General features: G+C 40.6%; 1 protein-coding gene across 8 annotated transcripts in view; it reads right to left on the minus strand.

The window, feature by feature from the left end:
• aplp2 (amyloid beta (A4) precursor-like protein 2) overlaps positions 1–17240 on the minus strand; it is a 108185-nt gene continuing 90945 nt past the window's right edge. For 3 of the 8 annotated variants that reach the window (XM_061780917.1, XM_061780913.1, XM_061780921.1), the window contains 7 exons: positions 16128–16227; positions 14015–14191; positions 13448–13483; positions 10938–11020; positions 8248–8325; positions 6703–6858; positions 1–3079 (listed from right to left, as the gene is read on the minus strand). In XM_061780917.1, coding sequence (XP_061636901.1) covers positions 2978–3079; positions 6703–6858; positions 8248–8325; positions 10938–11020; positions 13448–13483; positions 14015–14191; positions 16128–16227 — 732 coding nt within the window. In that variant the 3' untranslated portion in view covers positions 1–2977. The remainder of the gene's footprint in view (positions 3080–6702; positions 6859–8247; positions 8326–10937; positions 11021–13447; positions 13484–14014; positions 14192–16127; positions 16228–17240) is intronic. The other 5 variants (XM_061780914.1, XM_061780918.1, XM_061780916.1 and 2 more) reach the window with 5 other exon arrangements.

Here is a 17240-nt window from a genome sequence, read left to right on the forward strand (position 1 = left end):
GAGTGGAAGTTGTGACTTTATTGACATGAGTCTTCCCCTGAACCAGAAATCTTTTTTTTTTAACACCACTCTCTGATGACTAATAATAAAAAGAAATATAGCATATAACCGTGTGTGTGTCATGTCTTGCCACAGTCAAACAGGCAGTTTATAATGTACTTGTACTTAGAAGACTGAAGCTGCTTTTTTTTTTTTTTTTTGGTGTGGGGTGGGGGGGGTGCATAGTGAGACGTACAGAGCTACAGCACTGTCACAGGAAGATGAACAAACAAATAGAAAGAGAAATTAAAGATAGATGTATCTATATACTGTATACAAAGACAGAGAGAACATCATATGTATCAGAACAATGCACACCACCACAAAAGTAGTCCTCTGTAAAGCAAAAGCCATGATTGTAACATCAACTATACAAGGATGGCAGAGAGAGAAAATTAATTTTTATTGAGTTGTAAATTAATATTTGGAGCTTTGGAGACAAATTTCAGCTTTGATTATTGGGTCATTGATTTTATTTCTGTTGTTATAAATATCTGTTTATGGGTAGTGTTTGTTATGGCAATACTGTACATGATGTGTTTTAGAGGGGAAGAACCATTTACTTATATTAATAAAAAGGGGACTTAAGTTTGTAAAAGTTTGGGATAAGCTTGAATTTACCACCCCCAAATTCCCATGCAAAAATCTAGCTGATAGAAAATGAGATGTGCCTTGAAATCCAAATAAATTTGGGCTTTGACTGGCGCAATAAGTTGTCCCCTATCACAGTCAGAAATGGAACATTCCACCTTACATTAATTTGGGGAATAACTTGCCACAGTGTGTGGCAAGGGGTGGGAACTCTTATTATAAACCATAATACAATTTATGAAAAAGAAAATTTATGTTTATTATTTATATATATTTTTAAGTATATTTTCTCTGAGTTTTCAAAATCAAATGTTGGATGAGATCCAATGCTGTCACTGGCCCAAAATGTCCCCCGGGCTGCAGTTTGCCTACCCATGGTATAAGAGCTTTCCCACCATATGCACATGCTTATAACGCTCTGGAAAAAAGAAAAAGATCCACCAAAATTTAAAATTCATCCTTTCCTGCAAAAAAATGCCCCAAAACAGTGATTCACAAAGTGTGGTACTAGTACTTGTGGTTTGTGGGCTCCAAAAGAACACAGAAAATAATCACTGCTCAAGTACAGTTCAGTTGTATTTAACTTTTTAGTACAATACATTTGCATTTAGTGTTAAAAAACTTTGTTTTTAAACTTTTATTCAGGTACATTTTTATTTAACTTTTATGTGAAATATACTTTATCCATCCATCCATTTTCTGAGCCGCTTCTCCTCACTAGGGTCGCGGGCGTGCTGGAGCCTATCCCAGCTGTCATCGGGCAGGAGGCGGGGTACACCCTGAACTGGTTGCCAGCCAATCGCTGGGCACATAGAAACAAACAACCATCCGCACTCACATTCACACTTATGGGCAATTTAGAGTCTCCAATTAATGCATGCTTTTTTTGGGATGTGGGAGCAAACCGGAGTGCCCGGAGAAAACCCACGCAGGCACAGGGAGAACATGCAAACTCCACACAGGCGGGGCCAGAGATTGAACCCGGGTCTTCAGAACTGTGAGGCTGACGCTCTAACCAGTCGTCCACCGTGCCGCCGAAATATACTTTAATTAAATTTAATTAAGTACAGTACATTTTAGAGTACATTTTATTTTCCTATATATCAGCAGTGTCAATGTTCATACTGTGCATAATAATAAAATATTAAATACTTTTTCAGGAATAAAAGCTCTAATTTGTAATGAATACTTAAGCCTACTACGGTACTGTATTTTAATGATGGTCATGATGATGATACTTGTAGAGCTAAATATTGTTTAGATGGTACTTGGTATACAAAGTTTTTAAATTGCTCTAAAATGACTATTTGGAATTTTGGAGTTTATACAATAAAGCAAAACTGATCATTTTCCTCCTATAAGTATGAATTAACCACTGTGAACCAGACTGAACCAACTCCATTTTTGCAGGAGAGTGACTTTAAAGTGTGATGGCTGACCCTGAAAGTTTAGTGTGATAGTGGTCTAAGTCAAAACAATTGTCACGTGACTCAATAGTTAATGAAAGATGATGTATCAAATTCACTTATACTAACATGCAGTTGCACTTGCACCCAAGCTAAAAAGGTGCTGAGTGGAATAATGGGCTGACTCCTATTTGTCAAAATTGGAACTAAACTCCGATTTAGACCAGGATTCATCTTTTCATTTAACTTAAAAATTATATGAAATAAAATTAAATAAAAATGGTGTTAACCCACTCTAGTTCTCGTTGGTTCATATAGCAATATCAGAGAAAACTGATCATTTTTTAGTGGTTTCTTTATTTTTTCCCCAGAGCTGTAGATATGCATTTCGATCATATGATCTATCCATCCACTTTCTATAGTGCCATGGGTGAGCTGGAACTTATCCCAGCTGACGTCGGGTGAGAGGCGGTTGCCAGCCAATCGCAATATATATTTCATTCATATAATATCATTTCTATGTATTGTCTGTAAATAAATGTCTTTTTCCCCCCTCATCTGCTGTTTCACTATACATTTTAATTGGTACAAAGAACCTTCATATACAAGCAACCTACTGAGAGGAGAAAAAACTGAGAAAACGGCAGCGTCAATTCTGTCTTAAAAACATGAAAAACAGCTTTTGATTCACATCTACAAAATAAAATAAAAAATCTGCAGAAACTTTACACATCTTTGATGCAAGCTAGTGGAAATGACAAGAGAGAACTGTCTCGGAATCAACAACAATGCAAAAGAAAAAAAAGAGGGAGGGTTGTATTGGATGTATGCAGATGAGTGGAACAACAGCATTGTTATGATCATCATCGTTATCATCTTGTTATGGAATTATAGGTCAGTAGTATGCTCCAGTAGGCTCCACAGCGGCACCCCCTGGGGGCTCAGATCTGCATCTGCTCCAGGTATTTGTAGGTGGGGTTCTCATAGCCGTGGTTTTGCATCTTGTTCAGGTGGCGCTCCTCCGGCGTCAACATGGGGTCCACCTGCCGCACACGGCTCATTAGTCATATACATATAGGGCTCTACAGTATTTTTATAGACTGCGCAATGTGCGCCAGAGCGCAGAAGGTGGCATATCTTGATTGATCGTGAAAGCGTAAGGCTCGCTGGCGTGTTTGTCAATTTGGCAGATTGGTGAACCCACACAACAAGTGTGTGTCCTTTGACATTCGCCCGGTGCATGTTGCAACTTGGTCACTGAAAGTCGGTCTTAACTTATGCCTGCTCAGACCACATCTAACTCTTGGCGCAAGGTAGACCGCCGGTCTAACGCAACTTAGGTGAATTTGATCGAGGTGCAGGCAGACACATACATGTGCTCCACAGACGTATTTCATTCAGACAAACCCCAATTCCAATAAAGTTGGGACGTTGTGGAAAACGTAAACAAAAACCCAATACAATTATTTGCAAATCCTTCTCAATCTACATTCAATTGAATACACTACAAAGACAATATGTTTAATGTTTAAACTGATACTTTTTTTTCTTTCTCAAACATTCTCTCATTTTGAATTTGATGCCTGCAACGTGTTCCAAAAAACCTGGGATAGGGGCAACAAAAGACTGGGAAAGTTGAGGAATGCTCAGAAAACACCCGTTTGAAACATTCCACAGGTGATCCATCCATTTTCTGAGCCGCTTCTCCTCACTAGGGTCGCGGGCGTGCTGGAGCCTATCCCAGCTGTCATCGGGCAGGAGGCGGGGTACACCCTGAACTGGTTGCCAGCCAATCGCAGGGCACATACAAACAATTTAGAGTCTCCAATTAATGCATGTTTTTGGGATGTGGGAGGAAACCGGAATGCCAGGAGAAAACCCACGCAGGCATGGGGAGAACATGCAAACTCCACACAGGCGGGGACGGGGATTGAACCCCGCACCTCAGAACTGTGAGGCTGACGCTCTAACCAGTCGTCCACCGTGCCGCACATTCCACAGGTGAACAGGTTAATTGCAAACAGGTGAGTGTCATGATTGGGTATCAAACGAGCATCCCCCGAAAGGCTCAGTTGTTCACAAGCAAGGATGGGGCGAGGTACAAATAGTCCAACAGTTGAAGAACAACATTTCTCAATGTAAAATTGCAAGGAATTTAGGGATTTCATCATCTATGGGCCATAATATCAAAAGATTCAGTAAGTCACCGACAAGGCCGAAAACCAACACTGAACGCCTGTGATCTTTGATCCCTCAGGTGATACTGCATTAAAAAACGGCATCATTGTGTAAATGATATTACCACGTGGACTCCAGAACATTTCAGAAAACTACATGTACAAATGAAAGTTAAAACCATACAATGCAAAGCGAAAGCCCATACATATATCAACAACACCCAGAAAAACTGCCAGTTTCTCTGGGCCTGAGCTCGTCTGAGATGGAGTGACGTAAAGTGGAAAAGTCTCATGTGGTCTGATGAGTCCATATTTCAAATTGTTTTTGGAAATCATGGATGTCGTGTCCTCTGTGCCAAAGAGGAAAATGACTATCCGGACTGTTATCATTGCAAAGTTTAAAAGCCAGCATCTGTGATGGCATGGGGGTGAGTTAGTGCCCATGGCATGGGTAACTTGCCCATCTGCGAAAGCACAATTAATGCTGGAAGGTACATAGAGGATTTGGATCAACATATGCTGCCATCCAATCAACATCGTTTTCAGAGACATCTCTACTTATTTCAGCAATACAATACCAAGCCACATTCTGCACGTGTTACAACAGCGTGACTTTGTAGTAAAAGAGTACACACAAAGAATGTGGGTGGCGATTGATACATGAGGTCCGGGTGGCGGTTTTCACCATTCTGTAGTTAACGTTGCCCGTTGCCACATCGGCCAAGAGCAGTGATGATGCTCCCGTCGCGCACGGATCGCTTCCTCCTCTTTCGCATCTGGAGATGTCTCCATGTGAGACTAGTTGCGGCGCTTTTAAAGGGAATGAGAGAAGTTGCTTCAGTTGGACAGAATTGAAGTCGGCTCTGAACATGCCCAGACCAGTGCTGATGTCCCAACTTTAAAATGCGCTGGGGGCACGCCAGAGTTATGGCAAACGCAGTGCTGGTTTTGCACCAATCACGAAAATAGAGCCCCAAGACTTAAAACCAGCAAAGGGAAGTAACGAATTCCAAATACAGTGCTGCCTTGAGATATGCTTGCAATTCTAATAAGCAATGCAAAATGCCATAGACGGGCCAAAGAAACTAGCATCAATGTCGCGATTGTTAAAAAGCCCTTAAACCTTGAACACAAATGGTGGAGCAACCCATGTAGACATACATGTAACAATACTCAAAGGCATACTTTCGTCATCTTTATAAGAATGACTAATATTACATCAGCTTTCTGAGGGGTTGTGACCATCTCCATTTTGCTTCACGATTTTATGCACTCTGCTATAGTTCTTTCAAAGGCTACAAATATTTATTCAACAGCCGCACTTGGTTGCACATTCAGCAGTGCTCTCAGCATTTCTACTGTACACATTTTCACACAATAATATAATTTGCAACACTTTACACTCATACTTGATCCCTGCTGAGCAATGTACTAATCACGGTCTATGTTAGTGGCTAGCGAGCTATGCTAAGCTAGTGAGCTTGAAAGGCTTCAACATGCAGGGTGAGGCGAGTCACACACACTCATCCTTATTGATAATATCTTGCTCGCTGCCTTCTCATCTGCTAGCCACCAGACTGGCTGACATCTTTATCGATAAAGTGCTAAAACACACACACACTGGTGTCTCGGCCCACCTACTAGGAGCTCCACGGAGAGGATTGTCTAGATTTCGGGATACGAAGAAGAAAAGAGAAAAATGAGAATTTTACATTGTAGAACAAGAAGTTAGTGTTGGTGGACGCTAATAGTTGTATGATAACTGAAAACTAAAGCAAGTAAAAAGAATTACAAGTGTATTTCTCGGAAATACAACACATACACACCCCCATATAAAGTCTGCCATGCGAAAATCCAATGCGGTATTTCCTAGTATTGATACAATCGATAGATTAACCTTTTAAACGATTTAAATCAATATACTTTTGTCCGGAGGGCTAACTAACCAAGCACAGATCAATCCACTTGGATTGTAGGAATATAAATCGATACATTGATAAAATTAATGAATAGTTATACCCCTAGATTTTCTGGCAAAGTTATGTGACTTGGTGAAATACACAACCTGTAATTATCTTTGTTTTATGTGTAGTTTTAGAGTAAACCTAAGATAATAAATCAGCAACCAACAGCTCCTATTATGAAAAACTTGTAAATCTGGTCACTCATAAGTCGAGTAACTCCAAAGGTATAGGTCGTATCAATAGAGTATTCTCCTGCAATTCGTGGGGGAAAGGGACCGAGAGGTCTGCCACAAACAGGAAAAATCAGCACCCGAGAAGGGTTTGTAATTGCCTATAGAGAGCAGCAAAGGAAGACTTGTTTTAATGAAGCTCCTAAACTCACATTCAACAGGTCCTTGGCATCAAGATGCCACCAAAGCAATATTTTAATTATTGTAAAATTATTTTATTATTTATAATTCTTTATTTCATTATTTAGTTTTTTTTTAAGCCCAGTTTTGGTCTTCTTTCGGAAATGTGACGTACCTCCACGATGCCGTGACTGATGGTGCCATACTGCCTCTTCCGCAGCAGCACCAAGCTGATGACAATCACCGTCGCTATGGCGACCGCCATCACCAGCAGACCGATGAGAACGGTGCTGCCGAAGCTGAAGTCCTCGCCTAGGGGCCTGTAGGTCTTCTGGTCGGAGGTACGACAACAGTGTGAATGAGGAGCATGGCAGTGCTCATAAAGCAGTATGATTTAAAACAACAACGCAATTTCAAAGATATTTGATAGTTTAGTTCAACAACTTTAGTTGTGCAACTAACTACTTTTGGCATCTTCTTACAAGAAAATTTCCACCAAGAAGCAGTCCAGTTCTATTCAGTGCACCAAGATAAAAGCAGTCTTATTACAAGAAAATGAACCTCGAAACCTCGTATGTCGGGACCATAAAAAATCAAAGACCATGTAAAATTTGGTTTGGTTGAGTGCTCACGCTCTTTTTTTAATATTTGCTCCTAATATTCAGCTGTTTTTTCATGTGTATATTTCATCTATAGTATTATTGTTGTTTTTATTTTTTCAAATTTCATCCTAATATTAAGCATTTTGTTCATAAGATTTGTGTACTTTTCATCTAGTATTGTATTGTTCGTCTCATTTTCGAATATTTTTTCTGAATATTTAGCAATTTTACTAATATTTTTTTCATCTTGTTGTATTTGTTTGTCTTAAATAAATAGCACACAACAAACACATGGAGCCTTGCTGGAAATCAAGTTAGAAAGTGTGAGTTGATGTAAATGTATGTTTTGACTGACTGGGACATGATGCAGGTGAAGTGTGTGTGTATGTGTGTGTGTGTGTGTGTACGTGTAGATTAGGTACGTGATGTGTTTACGTGTAAGATGTCCGCCGGTTGCAGTGCAGACACACAACTACAACTCTACCCTGTCAGTCATGTGATGGGGCACATATGTTATCATATGTGGCATCACATGACTCAGTGAGTCAGGTGTGCATTCCATTCACATAACACACATGCACACATGCACAAACCAGCACAATGTACTAGCCTAAACAAACAACAAAAAAATAATAATTAAAAAAAACAAGGGGTTCGGACTTATTAGTAGGTGTCTAAAAATCTTACATTTCTACAACACTGGAACCCCAAAGGTCAAAGTTGCAAAAATGTGCTTACATTTGGAAAAGGTATGACATCTAACGTGGGCAAAGCATTACGTCAAAGTCTTTTCAGTAGGGGTTTTTAGAAAGCTGGAAAAAAAACCCAAAACACCAGTTTTGCTGATTGACGCGAAATAGGGTGGACGTCAATCATAACAGAATTCACAAAAAAGATGTAAAGGACCCATGTCCGAAATCAAACAGGAAGTCGGCCATTTTGGCTTGAAGCAGCCACTTTGGGCCCATCAGAATTTTGATATAACGACTTTAGAGGTTCCATTGTACATCCAAATTAAAAGTCACACCAATAATGTCGCAATAAGAACTCATGAGCCACACCCTCTGGCGCTGGCGTAGTAGCACACGGAGGCCAGCGGAGGGCACCGCCATACTCACCAGCTCATCATCACGCATTATGCGGATTCTCGCTGCACTGTAAACAACGTCTTTAACATCCAGAGACTCATCAATCACCTGTCAACACAGACAGGGCAGCCCGGGTTACTGCGTGTGCCTGCGTGTGTGTGTGTGTGTGAGATAGGTGGACAGCGTGTGCAGTAAAGTGAAGAGATTATCAGTGCGTGGGTGATGATGCTGTCTTATGCAAACTGGAAGGAGAGGGGTGTGTGCATGTGAGCATAAAAACACTCCTGGGCACACATCACCAATTTTTTTCACGACTGAGGGCACAAACCTGCAGAGGAGGCACCTCCAGTGCCAGGATGTTGATGTGCTCCGTCTTTAGCATACGAACATTGCCGCGAAGACACACACACGTGCAGGCGACGGACATGCACAAACAGCTTTTAGAGTAGGCGTTCTCCAACTTTTTGGGTCCAGAGGAGAACTAATTTTCAAGGACCCTCTCATAAGCCTAACTTAAAGAGAGAGTTTGCAATTTAAACAAAATTTGTACCTCTAATTAGACTTTTAAGAAACCATCACACCTGAGGAAAAACAACCAATCAGCAACAGACAGCGAGACTGACAAGGTGTCAATCATTTGCCATGCACTCGCAGGCACAGTCCCACCGCCTGGCGCTGACATTTTACCTTGGCCTTCAGGGAGCTTTGCTGAAACTATGGCGGAGTTTCCACCTCCGGAAAATAAAACAATGCCCATCCCTCTTTTGCTAACAACTGGGCGCAAACATAAAAAGGGTGAGGAGACCTCGGGCAGCTGAGATGATTCAGAAGTGATGCGAAATTAGCCAGACATTTCTGCTCGAAAATTAAGTCTATCACCTCTCCTTGGTCTTTATTTGATTGTATTGACCGCTGGAGAGAGGGATTAGTAAAGTGAGGCTACATTCAAATCTTGCTTGCAGTTTTAAAACAATAAACTCCCCCTTTCAGTTAAACATGACTAACGTGTCCCCCTAAATGCCATATGAATTAAATAGTTGCCTATTTTCAAGAAAGAAAATGTTACAATAGTAAATGCATATTTTAAGTAAAATTAAAATATATTTTGATTTTTTTTCCAAGAAGGAAAAGTATAAAGCACTGATTATTGTGAAATTTAAGTATAAAGTATAAATATAAAATATTTACAGGAACAAAGATGCATTTTGTCAGGGTGAGATCTGTAATCTCATGAGAATAAAGTTGTATTCTTCCAAGATCAAGTTGCAATATTATATTAAAGTCAAAATTTAACTAGAGACGAAAATCCTATTTTAACAAGTGAATTTCAGATATACAATTTTATCATCCTAATATTACACCTTGTATTCTGTAAAAGATGTCTTTATTATCTAAAAAAAAACCAGGACTAATTTCCCCCAAAACAAGCACGACTTCAGTCCTGTAATAATAAGCCTTTTGTTCAAAAAAAAAAAAAAGACATTCTTCATGCAGGGATGTCAGATTTATGTGATAATACGTGACAATCAAATCGGAACTTAGAAGTGGTTCAAAGCTCTGGTTGGGCACAGTAATAGGTTTGTTTTGTTTTATTGGCCTGCTGGTCCCCATGTGTTGGTATGCACTTTTTAAAATGGTAATTTGTTGCAAATTATCTTGCAGACACTCAAGCTACAGCTCACAGACCCCAGTTTGAGAACCGCTGTTTTAGAGGCTTGTTAGCATGCGACACACACAGACATGCAGCAGCCAAGCACATAGAGACAGGTCACACACGGACAAACAAAGACTGGAGGTGATTGTCGGCAAGACACGCAAATGGCAAGGTGCCGGTTAGCGGTAACTATGGCAACGTGTGTGTGTTTTCTTAAAAAATATAATAAAATTAATAAATACTAATAATAAAAAAGTTAACGTGGTAATAAAAGATATGGTACCACATTACAATAAGGGTACACTTAGGAAAGGTTTAAACATTTGCCAACTAGTAAGGCTACGTTCACGCTGCAGGGCATGATGCCCAATTTGGATTTTTTGTTCAATCCGTTTGTTTTTATGTAGTCGTTTACACGACAAAAACAAATGCGACTTGTACTGTTGACAGAATGTGTCGATGACGTCACAGGGACGCACACAGCCACGAGGTGCCGTGTATACGGAACGTAAATGTGCGGGCCCTTGCGTAGGTCTCGTCATAACGCAGTTTCGGCAATTTCAAGGATTTTTGCAACTGGAGACAACATTTTATTTATCATTGGTAAAGCGTCTTCTTTCCACCACTAACTGTTTTCTGTTCCTGTGTCTGCCGTTGCTTCTGTGGTGCGTCTGCTTTGTCGAACAACTCTGATGACGTATAGGTCGGATGAGTGCACAGTGAGCACTCGCGTCGGCTGCATATGCGATTTATAGCCACATAAAAAATCTGAATTGTACTGTTCACATTCACATGAAAAAACTCAGATAAAAAAAAACAAAGAGAAAAAACTCGGAATTGACCTGCAGTGTGAACATAGCCTAACTGTAAACTATTTACACATTTATTACACACATAATAAAGTAGCCCTGTTGTAAAGTGGTACTTATGATTCCATGTTTAGCATCAACATGGCCGCTCTTAAGTGTGTGTGTGTGTGTATGTATGTGTGTGTGTGTGCGTGTCTGTGTGTATCTGTGTGTGTCAAGTCAATTAAAAAGAAGAAAAAAAGTTGTTGCGTTCTTACCACATTGGGTCCCATCTTGGTCTCGCTGTTGATTATTTTCTCCTCGGCGCCGATCAGACCGTCCAGGCCAGACACGGCGGAGCCTGCAAGGACAAGATGGACGAGTCAGCACAGACCGATAAACTACAAATCAAAATCATCACGCGCATGCCCGACTTGTCTCCACAGTGCACAAAGGAAGACGTCAATAAAAGTCTTTCTTGGGCACAGCACAATGCAAGTACTGTGTTGACAATTAACACTAAGGCCTAACTAACAATACTTGTATACAGTGGACCCGCTGCTTAATCATGGTTTGCTATTCCTGAATTCCCCTATTCGTGTTTTTTCAGAGGGGACTCAGGCGATTAATACCACCACTATCACTCGCAATTATAGAAACCATAAACACTATACAAAAATGCAATATACCAACACGTGACAGTGCCTCTCATATTAACTGGAGCAGATCATAATCAACATGTATCTAACAAAATGTCCAAAAACATAAAATAAATACATTAATATTCAGATGCGGATAATTACAATGTATTCATGTGTGCAGATTGTGAGAGACAGTTTTGCTCTGACCAACCCATCCATCCATCGATTTTCTGAGCCGCTTATCCTCACAAGGGTCGCGGGAGTGCTGGAGCCCATCCCAGCTATCTTCGGGCAGGAGGCGGGGTACACCCTGAACTGGTTGCCAGCCAATCGTAGGGCACATACAAACAAACAACCATCCGCACTCACATTCACACCGACGGGCAATTTAGAGTCTTCAATTAACCTACCATGCATGTTTTTGGGATGTGGGAGGAAACCGGAGTGCCCGGAGAAAACCCACGCAGGCACGATGAGAACATGCAAACTCCACACAGGTCCTCAGAACTGTGAGGCAGACGCTCTAACCAGTCGTCCACCGTGCCGCCCTCTGACCAACCAAAGAATGGAAAAATGCTGATGCTACCGTTAGGCAATTTTGAAATCTGATTGGTTAATAATAGTCTCATCGCTAATATAGTTTAAATTACATGGGTCAGCTCTACTGATTACTGTGGGGTCAATTATACATTACTCGTGTACACACTGTAGTTGTCTCGCCATGCTGCACTATTTGCATATAGTGGCCACTCATGCCAGAGTAGCATTTGCTCCATTTGCACACTGATTGAGGAGTATCTGCAACATTTGCACAACCAACATTGTCCCAGCTTATCGCACTACTCGTCACTTTAAACCGCATACACTCCTTGAAGTCTTGGTGCCCTTTGCACAATGGTCATTGCACCGGACTATTGCAATATTAGTCATTCGAACTGCTCTAAGTGCTAGGGGACTCTGCATCTTTTTGCACAATTGTCCAAAAAAAAAAAGTACCGGCATTACTAGATAACTAGCAAACCTTTACTGCTCAGTGACTGTTTTTTTGTCAATGTCTTTATGCCTCCAAAGTATTCTCTGTCAATTGACTGTCTGTTGTCGTACTAGAGCAGCTCCAACTCCCGGAGACAAATTCCGTGTGTGTTTTTGGACATACTTGGCAAAGTAAGATGATTCTGATTCTGATTCTGAAGCCCATGGGGAGATTAGATTGACATGGCAACATGTAGAGGCTGAAATCTGATTGGACAACAAATTCTAACGTCCATGTACATGTACTGGGAGCAGTGCGGCCAAGTGAAATGTTACAAAATGAAGGGAACGCTACACTGTTGGGAATACATTTTTAAAACTGAACAAATTGTTAGCCTAAAAGCATAATTCCCTGAGTAATTTTTAATGATTTCAGAAAATAAGAAAAAACAACAAATTCAACAAACAAAAGCAGTCCCGTTGCCTTGATTTAACCTTTGCAATCACAGTGACCTGGATAACTACGAATCTATGTTAGGATGACAACTTTTAGCACATAAGCATTCCAATTCTTATTCGACCTACTACCCAGCTATCGGACTACATGAAACACATTTATCGAACTGCCTTATCACTTTTAGTACACAGATTACTATCTTGGTATATGTTAGGATGTTAACTGTTAGCATGTGAGCAATTCTCATTCCACCTAGTGCCCAACTACACGACATGATGTTAAACACTTATCAAACTGCCTTAGCGCTATCTGTACTCAGGTTGCTAACTTGCTATGTTAGGAAACCAACTGTTAGCTTGTTAGCATTTGAGCAATTCTAGGTCATACTTGACCGCTGGGCGCAATGTAAAGCAAAACCTATATTGAACTGCCTTAGTGCTTTTTGTACTCAGGTTGCTATCTTAGCATGCCAAATATTAGCATGGTAGCATATTAGCAATTCTTAATGGTAGGCCAAGATGACTACAGTGCTTTCTCAATCCAGGTTCATGTTTCTAGAAATTAATACCACTGATGCTGTTACAAACAACATTTTATCCAAATAGCAGCATATCGGGAAGGATGAGGAACGCTATAGAAGGAATGAGAACAGCTGGAATGGAGATGAAAGGGAATGAGGAAATGAAAAGGGAGAGAAGACACGGCAATCGGCACCAACCTTTCTTGAATGCTCGCGGAGGGTCGGACAGATCGCCTTGTCGTTAACAAGTGACAAAAAAGAAAAAAAGAACAAAGAGGAAGAAGAGAAATGTTGAGTGAGCAAAGAAAAGGCAAGATACAGATATTAGGATGTAACTGAATGCGGAAAAAAGTATGAAGGCGTGTTTGGACGACCACAATGAAAAGAAAATCTGAATACTACTGTTAAAAAGTCATTATATTTCTAGATACCTAAAAAATAAAGTTTTGTTGTTGAAATTTACTTTCGTCGGTAAACTGACTTTAATAGCATAAGTTTACGATATCTGGAAAAAAATCTGACTTTATTCTCACATCACAACAAAAAATTATGAACTTGTTATCCTAACAATACGATTATTTTTTTCTCTAAAATAAGCAACTTTTTAATTTCTTTGGCATTTAGGGGGGCACATGGTCGTTATTTTTAATTGACATTAGGATTATGAGGGGGTTCTTAGGAAAATTTCTGCCCTCTGACGGGTTCCTGGAGCCAACAAGTTTGAGACCCCTTGCTGTAAAGACGCAACTTATTAAACATGCTCACCTTCTGGTTCCGGGCGGGACCCCAATGAAGTGACCTGGATCGGCCTGTAGGGTTTCCCCTCTGACACGACAGGGACCTCCACACTCTCCTCTGACGACGTGGTGACATCTGGCTGGGACTCTGAGATGGACGACAGGAACTGGTCCATGTCGGCTCTCTGCTCCTGGAGCAGCTCATCTGCCAGATTCAAAATAATAATAATAATTAAAAAATCACTTCATAACTACATTGTGGCTCCAATAAAAAATTTTGTTCACATTTCAGGTCTGGCAGTCCTTAAATTTCACCATCATTAGCGCGAGCAAAATGTTCACAGAACTCGAGACACCTGCTCCCCGTTCTACGCTAACCAGCAATTAGCATTTGTCTGTGTATTTTTTCCGAGGGAGTCTCCCAGCAGGAAGCGACTCAAACGTGACCCAGTTCTGTCAGCACACTCGGCTGGCTTTCATCACGACGCCGACACACCACGACTTCCATCAACACAGCCACGCTGAAAGTGACACAGCACCAAGAAAGAACAACACATTTAATTGTTGACCTCAGCAGACTCATAAAAAATAAATCGGGTTTTTGCCTTGATATACAGTACAAGTGTACTATACTGCAGTTCACCTAGTGCGTCCCTGCTATATTGTGCATTTTTGTGGTAACTTGACTTTTTTTCCAAGTAACAAGCTGTCACTGAGTTGATGTTATTCCTTTTTGTTGAGAGCGAAAATTTTAGTTACGAGCGGGATTTAGACTTATTTATTTATATATATTGACATTTCTACAGAGATGGAGATTTTTTTTTCCCCCCTAACTGTGGCCACAATGTAGATATAAAGTGCGCACAAAATGCTAATTTGTGGCCATGAAGTAGCTTTGCCTCCCTACTGCTGTTTTTACAGCTTTTTACGTTAATATGAATATTGAAAACAACATTTCATCATCATCACCATTCAAAGTGTCTCATGGCGAGTACCCATACTGAAATCAACATCTTGTGTTTGTAATTTTGTCTATAATGTGTTTAAAAAGTGAATTTTAATACAGTAGTGCCTTGTGATATGAGTTTAAGCCATTCCGTGTAATGTAACTCAAAACACGAGTAAAACACTCGTTAATTCATTCCAGCCTTCCCCCAAAACATTTTTTTTTTGTAATGTGTATTTTAATGGGCGGCACGGTGTCCGACTGGTTAGAACGTCAGCCTCACAGTTCTGAGGACCCGCGTTCAATCCCCGACCCCGCCTGTGTGGAGTTTGCATGTTCTCCCCGTGCCTGCGTGGGTTTTCTCTGGGCACTCCGGTTTCCTCCCACATCCCAAAAACATGCATTAATTGGAGACTCTAAATTGCCCGTAGGTGTGACTGTGAGTGCAAATGGATTTTTGTTTGTATGTGCCCTGCGATTGGCTGGCAACCAGTTCAGGGTGTACCCCGCCTCCTGCCCGATGACAGCTGGGATAGCCCGCGACCCGAGTGAGGAGAAGCGGCTCAGAAAATGGATGGATGGATGGATGGTGTATTTTAATGAGAAAAAAATAGTACTCCATAATATTGTACTTTATAAAAACATACAGTAGTAACATAATTACAGTGGGACAAAAAAGTATTTAGTCAGCCACCAATTGTGCATGTTCTCGGACTTAAAAAGATGAGAGAGGCCTGTAATTTTCATCATAGGTGTAACTCATCTGAGAGAGGCAAAATGAGTCAAACAAAATCCAGAAAATCCCATTGTCTGATTTTTATAGCATTTATTAGCAAATTATGGTGGAAAATAACTATTTGGTCAATCACAAAAGTTCATCTCAATACTTTGTTAGATACCCTTTGTTGGCAATGACAAACGTTTTCACACACTGTTGGTGGTATTTTGGCCCATTCCTCCATGCAGATCTCCTCTAGAGCAGTGTTCCTCAACCTTCTTTGCACCGCGGACCGGTTTAGAGTAGGCATTTTTCTCACAGACCGGCTGTGGCGTGTGTGTGTGTTTGTATATATATATATATGTACATATGCAAATCAGCATTCTTTCTCGCAGGTGTGGCTGGAACAACTCCCCCGCGATAAACAGGCATTCATTGTAATTCCATAATCATTCCTGTTCCTTTTTTGGAACTCACCAATTTCATCCTGGATCTCCTCTGCAACGTATGGGACCTTGTAGAGAAGGGACAGACTCTGGTTCATCCTCTCTTCGATCACACGCAGGTGGGTCATCACCTGGCAAATAAAAAAAGAGACAGGAAGTTTGTTCGTTTGTCTGACACACATCGACAGACAAACACACATTGTGACACTGACTCTAATATGTAAATTAGCACCAATTCTGAATGATTCTACAACATCTTCAGCCTCTCAGTCTTAATTAGCATCACACACACGCGCACATATGCAGACATTTAAAGGTGCAGGAAACTGCATGGCCAACAGGTGGAGAAAAAGTGCCTTCTCTCTATCTTGTGGCAGGGTCAGAACTCCCTACGCTGTACAACTTCTGCACACAAAGATCTGTTTCCAATATTTTTAAAAACTAATACTGTCTTGAAGCCCTCGCCCTGGTTTAAAACTCGTCCTGTTTTGAAAACCTAATTTGTAACTGTAACACAAGCTTGAAGCCATACTGTGAAAAACCAAATCCTGCCTTGATACTCTAACCCTAGTTTGAAGCTCTAACCACAGATTAAAGCAATACCTTGTAACCTTAATACTGGCTTGAGTTGAACCCATACTTAGAAACCTGAATTCCCGTTTGAAACTCTAACCCAGGTTTGAATCGCTAAAAACCATACACCAGGCTTAAAAACTTACTCTAAAACCCTAATTCTATCTTGAAAACCAAATTTTAAAATGTAACTTCAAACCTTACTTTGAAATCTTAATATTGACTTGAAAATCTAATTTTTAAACCCCAAACTCTTGCTTGAAACCCTAACCCCAGTGTTTAAAGTCACGGTTAGGGTTTCAAACTGGTTAGGGTTTCAAATTAGGGTTTGAAGCAGTGTGGAGGTGTACGGTACCTAATGTTATGGCCTGTCAAAATGCATTACTGTAGGTCTATTATGCAGTTTGTCTTTTTATACCATAGTTTGCTTTCAAAACACAAATGTTCACACTAGAAGTTGGATTCATGCCGACACAAACACACAGACACTCACAGACACACAAACACTCACAGACAAAGCACTGTTACACAAGCGCAGCAAGTCTAGGCCTGATCCTGCCTCCTCATTCTT

The sequence above is a fragment of the Phyllopteryx taeniolatus genome, chromosome 8, assembly GCF_024500385.1.
Source record: "Phyllopteryx taeniolatus isolate TA_2022b chromosome 8, UOR_Ptae_1.2, whole genome shotgun sequence".
NCBI classification, from domain to species: domain Eukaryota; kingdom Metazoa; phylum Chordata; class Actinopteri; order Syngnathiformes; family Syngnathidae; genus Phyllopteryx; species Phyllopteryx taeniolatus.